The sequence below is a fragment of the Paramacrobiotus metropolitanus genome, unplaced genomic scaffold (assembly GCF_019649055.1).
Source record: "Paramacrobiotus metropolitanus isolate TYO unplaced genomic scaffold, Prichtersi_v1.0 Parri_scaffold0000047, whole genome shotgun sequence".
Lineage (NCBI taxonomy): Eukaryota > Metazoa > Tardigrada > Eutardigrada > Parachela > Macrobiotidae > Paramacrobiotus > Paramacrobiotus metropolitanus.
This window is the reverse complement of record NW_026570267.1, coordinates 569330-579404: the sequence shown is the minus strand read 5'-3', so window position 1 is coordinate 579404 and position 10075 is coordinate 569330. Positions and strand designations below refer to the sequence as shown.

Here is a 10075-nt window from a genome sequence, read left to right as displayed (position 1 = left end):
CCCCATGTAGCAGTAGTAAAGGGCGTGATGGACAGCCATCCGCACTGAGATCTGGCGCCCTTGTTTTGTGCTACGCTTCAGTGCGTTCAATCAGCCGTTTGTTACTGCCAGTTCATATCGTTTGTGAGCTGCTTAATTTTCGCTCTTTGCAGTTTCCTTGAGCAGTTTTGATGATAAGAATCAACACACGGAAAAGGAAAACAGTGGCCCCCTCTTTGTAATCCAGGAATTATTTCTTTAGCCAGTTTAGCGCCTGAATTTGGTTTATGTTGTAAGCTTTATTCACTTGAAACCTTCAGGAATTCGCGCTTGGGAGGATGTGACGGGTCCTTGTACAACACCAGCAGGCTGTGAGCCGTAAACAGTAAACAACGGCAAAGTGAAGAGCCAGTCTTGTGTTCTGTTCCGTCGGATTTTTGATTGGATTTGCATCGCAACTTGTAAGTACGTAGTGTTACAGTAGCTGTTGTGATGCATCATTGTATAACTACATAATTACGAACCGTACGATGCCATGTACAAAACAGTTATTTCCGAAGTATCCGAACATTTTGTTAAAGTCTTAATTAGGGGAAGGAGATTGTATAATTTTGCTGGTTATCCGTAGGATGCGTATTCGGTAGATCAGGTTGCAGCTTTCGTTGTAGTGAAATGGATGTGCAGCGGAGGCCTCGTCCTCGCATCAGCACGGTGCAGGAGCAGCGTGTTCTGACGGGGCTTTACGAGCTGCACGAAACACTGGGCACGGGTGGTTTTGGCAAAGTGAAGCTGGCGAAGCATTTGGTTACGGGAGAGAATGTCGCCATCAAAATTATTAATAAAGCAGTACTAAAGGTGAGCTCTCTTTTTTTCGGCTTTTTTTTGTAAAAAATTGGCGTTTTGTTAATTACGTTGTCTTTCTTCAAAGTGATGTGATATCTGCGCACAACATAAATTTTGTATTGCCGAATACATGGTTTTTATTTTTTTCCCCAATTTGAAGCATTAGCATAGGGCACGCACATGCTTCTGGAAATGTCGTACATTTTGTAACAAGTAGCTTCACGTCAATTTTATAGGATGAATATTTCCGGGTCATCCGGGAAATCGAAATTCTTAAGATGGTGGACCATCGTCGAATTTGTCAGTTGTATCAAGTGATTGATACCCCTGAAAAGCTCTACTTGGTTATGGAGGTACCAGCATAATTTTTTAGCATCCATGCTGTCAGAATAATAATTGCGTTTCTTTCAGTATTGCACAAATGGCGAACTGTTCGATTTCATTATGACTAATTCACGTCTGACCGAGGATAAAGCGCGCAAGTACTTCCGCCAGGTGGTCAGTGCCGTGGCATACATGCACAGCAAAGGCATAGCGCATCGCGATCTAAAGCCGGAAAATCTCATGTTGGATGCGAATTACGATATCAAAGTCATCGACTTCGGACTGGCTGCAAAGCCCAAAGGAGGCATGAGTGCTTTGCTGGAAACTAGCTGTGGAAGGTCGGTGTTGGACTGTGCTCTTAAGTTGTAAGAGAATCTGGGTGATAATAAAAATGATTGTTCTGTTTCTTTAGCCCTTCCTACGTTGCACCGGAGCTTATTGCCAACAAGCCTTATTTGGGAGATAAGGTGAGTATACCAAATATACCGTAACTTTTCGGCTTTAATAAAATTGTATCGTTCCCACCACTTTGAGGTAGTGAACTGTATTCACAACTGCCTATTAACTGGGCAGTAGAGGTACTGTATATAATTGCGTAAAACAACTCAGTTTAAGTTTGTTAAGTTACTTAAGTATAATTTACGTCTCATGCGAGAAATGACTGTAGACTTTCTATCGATATAAACCAGCATTTTGCTGTCGCTTGGTGGTCTGGCATAATTTGCATACGTACAACAGATTGTGCAGTTGATCTTGGATGTGTATTGTTTTCATTGTCTCTCCTAATGGCCGCGTAATGGGATGTTTTCAGGCTGACGTATGGTCGTTGGGGATTCTTCTTTATGCATTACTGGCGGGAACGCTGCCATTCATGGATGACAACGTTAACAAACTATTTGAGAAAATTCAAAGAGGAAAATTCAATATGCCCGCCAATCTATCGCGTGACAGTCAGATCTTGATCAGAGCCATGTTGCAAGTGGAACCTGCTAATCGAATTTCCATATCAAGTATAGTGAACCATCCATGGATCATACAGAAGTACGGTGTTCCAGTCAAATGCAATCTGGAGGATCCTGGTCGTACTACGGTGGATTTGGGCATCGTTAACGCTTTATTCCCCAATGATGAATACCATCGACGCCAAGTCTGTCAAAGTATATCACAGAAAAAGTTCGATTACTGGTACGCAACGTATATGTTGGGAAAACGACGATACGATTCAGGAAAAGTGGTCCGGTTGAATCTTGCTGCAATCAAGTTTGCTGCCAAGGAGAATGACCTGTGCGCTAGTCTCTATCGTCCCCCAGTTAGCCCGACGAAGGTTATGGGAAAAGGGAAGTTGAAAAGTCCCAATAAACGGTTATTTTCCCAGATTAGCTTTGACGATAACGATTCATCGTCCAGCGAAGACGAGCTGTTTATCCTTGACGAAGATTTATCTGAAGCCTTGATTCGTCGCCGCGAGGAAGATACATACCACATCATCCCTCCAAAACCGGTTTTTCCTCCGAAATCTCGTAAGCTTTAAGAAGTTTCTTGAATTGCTTTGTAAGATTTCCGCAAAATATATAACGGAACGGGATGTATATGTTTATGTTTTTCATAGAGTTTCATTTTCTTTAGCCGTTCGTCGGTTAACGCCTTCCAAGTCGCTGGAAAACGGTCTTCCGGACATCGTCATGGCGGCTGCATGCGCAAAGTAATCATTTCGCTGTTATATTCTTGTTATCCAAAGCAACCAAGCGAATTAGATGTTTCGTCTTTGATTATATTCGCATATTTCCCGAAAGTTAGCGAAGCATTATGTGTGCTGTTATTGTTCCTTTAGAGCCAAATCGGTGGAAAATGGGCTTGACGTGTGTTTCAAAACCCCGCTGAAACCAGCTAGCAAAGCTGGTTCGCTTACCGGAAAAAAGAGTGCAATGAAGAAAGTTTTCGGATCCATCGAAAAAGGATTCGATCGTGTTGTGGATATCCTTACGCCCATTAAAACCGGAAAGAAAATCACTCGAACTGGACTACAAGTTCGAATTGTCAAAACTGGTTCCGACGTTACGGAAGTGGACTGCACTGAGCCGGATGAACTTTTGAAGGAAATTACGAACATTTTGAAGATTTGTAATTGCCATACGAAGATGAAGAGGTCAGAAGTTCTAGAATTATTATTCATTTGACCGAAATCATTTTAAGCTTAATTTTAATTGGTATGCCCAAAAATAAAATTAAGTAAGTTTGTGCATTTTCCGTTTCCAGTGATTTTTTGGTGCGTGCCACCAAATACAACGGAGCCGGAGAAGCTGTACTGAAACTGTCGCTGGAGGTTTGTTGGACTGGAGACGACAAACTGGCTTTGCGTCGGAAACGCTTACAGGGCGATACTTTCGCTTATCGTATGCTGATAACCAATATCATGAAAATCCTGCCCTTTAAAAATTCTTTCGAAAATCCCGAACATTTCCTGGAACAATCGACTGCGGTATCGCGGAAACTGTGTTTTGATCAGGCATAAATAGTTTTATCGTATTTCTCGTTTTCGTTGAGGATAGTTGTTTAAACAAGTACCTGTCTATATGTATGTTTCGCTCGTTGCTTTGCATGCCAGGCCTCGTTCAGTACGTGGTTGATGCGGTGAGAAGCATATCCGCCCTTCAGCAGGAAAATCGAAATGTTTCTAGTTTTGTTAATTGGAATCGTGCTGATAATGGCGCAGCATGTTCTTATAACGTTTTTTGTTTTAAAGCACAATCTGTAGCGCTTCCGTGGCTTGCGCATGATGTTTAATTCTTGTGGAGGTTTTTCTAACCAGCAGCACTGCAGCACAATACGCATAAGCCATAAAGTACTGTATATACTACATGCGCTTGGGCATCCTGTGTATTAACGGTTTTATGGTGAATGAAACTTGTGGTCCGTGTGATACCAAAGAATCGCGGCACGGCAGTTGCACAACTTGCACGTACCGAAATGATATATTATATGCATAGCAGTTTAATAAAACATAAGCGGTTAACTTTTTGGAAGTTCAGTGTTTTAACATTTCTTTTTATAAAACGAAAGGAGACTGTTTTATAACAGTCTCCTTTTCGATTGCGTTAGTTACTGTATGTGTTTCCCAATGTGAAAAGCGCTCACTGTCCGCTTTCCGTTTTTTCGTCTTGTGTCTGGGATAAGTCGATTATGTAACATTTTCATATACACGGGATTTGAGAAGGAAACAGCGATCTCCTGAAACTCCTCTTATACTTTCGTATCGCACACTTTCGTATAAGTACTTTCGCATGCGTGATCACCACCGTGAAAACTAAAGCCTTACGGGCGGCTCTCTCTCTCTCTGGAAGAGAGCCGGGTGGCAGGCGGGTTAAGGAGCTAGGATCGTCACCTGTGGTCCTGTACTGTATATTGTTAAGTAATCGGTATCTGTATACGAGGAGGATTATAGTTGAGTCGGCGGCACACAGCTGCTGCGAGTTAAACTGAACACCATTTCTGTAAGCTATTGGCGTAACAGCCAACCTTGGATGGTTGCACAAGCCAATAGCTGCGGTTGGGAAGTTAACAAGGCAACCCCCCACGGCTGACTGTTGTTCAACTGTTGGAAGTGCAACCATCCACGGTTGACTGTTACGCCAAATGCTTACGGAACTGGTTTTCAGTTTAACTCGCAGCAGCTATGCGCTACCGACTCAACTATAATCCTCCTCGTATTGTTAATCGGTATCTCAAAAGCAGTAAGTAACCAGTGTTGTATTTACTATTGCCCCAAAATCTTACTTACTTTTTACTTTTCGTCTGGCTATTGACTTTACTATTTACTTTACTATTTACTTTTCATAATCTTTCTTCCTTACTTTTACTTACTTTTTACTTTTTTTATCGTAAACTTACTTACTTTTACTAACTTAGTAATCACTAGTAAAATAGTATTTACTATCTGTGTTTTGCGAAAAATCGCAGTACGCAACAATTTTGCCATAATTATTCATTTCTTAAGCATATTAAGTATCTAAAACAAAAATAACTGCTTGTACAGGTTGTACTATGCGACAGTGTGCACACCGGTTAATTTCAGTTTGTGCTCAGAAATTTGTTTCAATGAAGCAATTTGGTTCTGTGTAAAATTACAGTACTTATTTTTTTAACAAAAATTAGCAAAAGTCATTACACCGTATCCGTTGCAGTGAAGCAGCACTAGCTAATACGCCTGGCAGTCACGTAACTCGCCCACCTAACCGGTTGAAGGCGTCTGCAGACTGCAGTGCAGAAATTTTAGCGCTTCAGAAGGAAACCTGTACTGCCAAACGTAACTGCTATGGAAAAAAGCATGTTCAATGCCAGCAAGCAGAATTCTGATGATGCCCGTCACTTTTATCTGTAGCGGACGTTTAGTAAAAAGACTGCTTTACTAATTAAACTATTCCCGTTTCGCGGCTCTTACTTTTACTTACTATTTACTTCTGAAGCCTCGGCTGCTCTTACTTTTACTTTATTTCTACTTTTCCGTTTTGCTGCTTACTTACTTTTTACTTAATTAGTAAAAGGCAAAAACGGCTTACTAAGTAAGGTTGACTATTTACTTTTACTAAGTAAAGCAACACTGCAAGTAACACGCACGCCCACAACCGCTTAAGGGTGGCAGTAAATCTGGTTGGGCGCGGTTGGGCGCATACTTATAACATAGTATTGTACCTAATACTAATAGTACGAGTACTGTACTGATTTTTATATTATTGCATAAAATAGTGTTGCGTTAAAGCCTTAAGTTTTATTACTGTCCGCGAATTGGTAACAGCGTTCATGTACTCCTTTTTCTCAATTAGCGTAAACTGCGTGTTATGCAATATGACGAACGTCTTTTAAACGCGGTCGGTTGTGCGTTTTAAATGTTTCTTTAATTTTCAGTTATATATATTAATAATCAAAATTATTTAAACGATTTACGGTTCATTATTGAGAAAATCTGTAGAAAGGGCACCAAACGTCAATAACCGGGATATATACCAGGTCATTGAAAAAAATTTTTTGGTTCATTAATTTTGTTTTTATTTTGTAAAGTAAAAGCATCCAAAAAAGATGAACTAAACACAAACACATTTCGAACATGCACCTAGACGACTGAAACAAGAAGTAAAATAGAATTCATGAAGTCAGCATTCAATTTTTAAAAAAAAATGAACACCTTGTATTGCTTCAAAACTTAGCGTTAACACTAAAAGGATTTTATATTACTGGATGGCTATGCACCATCTTATTCACTACTTACACAAATAAGAAACACATCGGATGACTGCACACACTTGTGTACATGTAAAATGTTTCCATGCCAAAAGAAAACTTTCAGTTTTCCAGTAAATTAACTCGATACACAATATAATTTAGCCAAACTGTTTTGGCGAATTACCATTTTACTATGCCTAAATTCATTTTCTACACTTTTCTACTACATACAGACAATTCTGATAAAATGCGCCAGAAGTCTTCGCCAAGCAAACAGTCATAAAATTATTCGGATGGCTGTATCTAACTGATACTAATGCTTGATTTTATCATGGCATGCTTTTTCATGCTCCAAATCTCCTAATTTATGCTCTGGAAATAAACATCCAACAAATCAGTAGAGGTATTGAAACGGCTCATTGAATATATTATCATTAAAGAAATCGGATGACTGGATCCACCTGCTTTCATGTTTATTTTACTTCTGCCAAAATTCCATGCAAAAACTTCATCGTAATCAATTACGATGCGATTTATTTTAAATTTCGACAAATACCTTAAATTTAAACGTACCTTTAAGTAATTAATACAGAGATAAGTAGTGATTAATTTAATTTTAATTTAGTACCTATTTGAACTAAATTTTGTAGCTGCATTTGTCTGTGTTTTTTCACCCACCAATTTGATGTGTGATATTATCATATAAATTTTAATTAAAAGATACTATCATACTGCAATGCATGACTTCAAAATTTTTCACCCTTTATCGAACATCAAAATGGAATCTGCCTAACCATAAAAACTATTGTTGCATGCTGTCAGAAAACTTAGAACCTAACCATCCTTTCTGTTATCTCTTACATAAACTTAACAGGCTAACTGAAAACTTAGTAGTCCTGTAAAAATAAAGCACTATTTGCAACAAACTATAACAATTAATGACCTAACAGTTAATGCCATCACACACTCTTATGAAAATTTTACCTATAAAAATTAAATATTTCTTCATAACTATACAAGTAAACCATACTTTACAATAACAACTTAATCAATATTGAAATATTCGATGACCTATTTTAAACGGATACTAATACCGGTACAAGTAATAAAATAACAAGATTTTCTGGAACAAATTGTTTATTTTATGAACTTTCTTTTTTCATACCTTTCCAACCACACTACAGTGATCATGCCACTATTCATCTTCCAAGTCCAGTATTTTCGTATTATTCATTCCGCTTTTCCTCTTACCAATAAAATCATTATTATACGTCATTATTATATTATTATCATTTTTATACGTCATTATGATACGACATTATTATAATAAACATACCGTTAACTGAATCACCAGCAATAAATGAAAAATACAACTACTGTAACTGAATTCCAGTTTCAAACCACAACGCTTCAACTCGAAACATACACGACTAACAATCGTATCAACCATTACAACTATTGTTCACAAGTAGCAACAGAATAATTTTAACCAACAAACTTCCCAGCAACCACCTCACCAACTAACTTCTATACCGCACTCCGACTCCCTTTATATACCCAAACCACACTATGCTAAAAAAACTACCGATCCCGAAGAAATGCCAACCCCTTGCATTTAAAAACTTCCAATCCAAAATCAATTCGTCAGCGAACTTCAAAAGCGGCCTCATTTATATCGAAACTAGCAGACCCCGCGCAAATTGCGCGGAATAAGTCCGCGAAGGATTATTATTACCTTTTCATACTAAACGCAAAACTATAAAATAACGATTACAAAATGTAATTTTAATGAGCGAAACCTAGTGCAGTTTAATTTATTTGCATAAGCAAATGTTTGAATGGCTAAACGTTTCGTCGATTCGTTGGCTCAGATTGCGGAATAACGTTGAGCGTAGAAATTTGAAAGTTTCCTCTGAAAAATTGCCGTTTCCATGCGCACCTTATTAGTTCTACAGTCTTTTAAATTTTTTTAAAATTTATTTAAATTTTAAATAAATAAATTCAAAGTCTGTCACTCCCGATTTCCGACCGCATTTCCTGATCGGCGCGGGCGTCCCGTTACAGTACTGTCATACCACAATCACTGCCGAGAGTTGGCATTGTCCAACTTCCCGTGTTTTATTTTGTTTTTGTTAGGGAATCATATATAAAAAAAACATTCGAAAAACAAAATCAAAATTGGCGTTTTTCTTACGTCAAACTTTTTGGATGTACATGTTGGACCAAAGCGTTGGAATTTATAACGAAATTAATTCATTTAATTTTCGCAAAGGTTACTGGTATAAAATTCTTAATGGAATTTTAAATCATAGATGATTTTCATAAAAATCGTCACAACAATTTTCATGACAATGACAATTGTAATAGCATAATAATTAGGTCAACCCTTTCCTTTTAAAATTTTCTGAAAAGCAAGAGGCCCATTTGACCAAGCACTCGCGCTTAGAGCGAAATTTCCCGCTACCACTGTGACTTTTCCGTGTTTTACAGAGCTGGTACATCACGCGCTCGGCTCACTGTTACTACAGACTGTATTTTCCGCCATTTTAAACTCCAAATCTGTCCGTAATAACAATCTGATTCCAGAATCCAGTATTCGTCCACCGCTGTTGCCCACGATTAATAATAAAAAAACCAAAATGTGAAAATGGTGGCTGACCGACTAATTCCTATGGACCACTGACCAGTTACCTAACTATTACCGTGTTTTACAAATATGTGTCCCCCCATTGACAGAATCCCCGCAATACCGTTCCCTCCCGGTCTCCCTTACCGTTTGTAGCTATTTCGCCATGACTTTGAAGCTCTAAAGGAGCAAAAAAATTTAACAAATTTATGCTACCCCCGACCCCGTTCCCCCCCCCCCCAAAAAAAATAGCGTCCCCTTCCGAAAGCATTGCACAAACTTTGAACTAATTGGACACTAATCGGTATATCTAATTGGTAAAATACGGCACCGTAACTCTGTGAGTGATTATTAAAAGCTGCCAGAACCAAACCACTTTGGGAGGCGACTACTTTATCTATGGAATTTTGAGCCATTCCGCCCATTCGTAATTTATTAATTTGCTTATCGTTCAGCAGTTTTAAACATCAACATCATAAAACAAAGTAAACAGCTAATTCGTAATGGGATAGCACGTTGACTCTGAAGTCTTTCAAAATATCCTTTTTTAAACTTTACTTGCTTTTTGAAAATGACTTTTTAGAAAAATTTACTGATTCTAAGGAAGCTAATTCGCATTAGCACAGCCTCTGGCACTCGAGGTGGCAGTTATAGCGTTAACAGGTTTCTGACGTTCCCGTAGGTTTTGCATGTTAGGTTTTGGAATTTTTTCTCAAAGCTGGTTTTGGTTTTCACAAAACTAACCCTTTTGGGCTAATCTACATACCTTGCGTTATCGAATGATATACAGAGACCTAAGTTTCGCTCACTGTGTCGCTCAGAAAAGGGAGACAGACACGATTTTTGTGCACCTTCTTATTCTTTTATTATAAAGGATACCCATGTCGAAAATTGTCCTTGACAGGACACATATGGGCAAACTATAGCTTCTACAAAAAAGACTACCCTTACAAATTCTACACAACAGAGCCCATATGGTCTCGGGTGCTAAACACCCTCTGTCGCGATGGCGACCGCCACCGTCTGCCGCAAAAGTATAGAAGTAGGACAGAGTGCAGAGCACGATTGCAGAGCTGCACTACTGCA

General features: G+C 38.7%; 1 protein-coding gene across 1 annotated transcript; it reads left to right on the top strand.

Annotated features, from left to right (window-relative positions):
* Positions 1-135: 135 nt before the first annotated feature.
* Positions 136-4058, top strand: LOC129591601 (maternal embryonic leucine zipper kinase-like). The gene is made up of 9 exons (XM_055487299.1): positions 136-440; positions 648-834; positions 1059-1175; positions 1234-1484; positions 1559-1613; positions 1958-2666; positions 2773-2848; positions 2978-3292; positions 3403-4058. Exons 2-9 carry the CDS (start codon positions 652-654, stop codon positions 3656-3658), a joined length of 1962 nt encoding a protein of 653 aa, XP_055343274.1. The 5' UTR covers positions 136-440; positions 648-651; the 3' UTR covers positions 3659-4058.
* The last annotated feature ends 6017 nt before the right edge of the window (positions 4059-10075 follow it).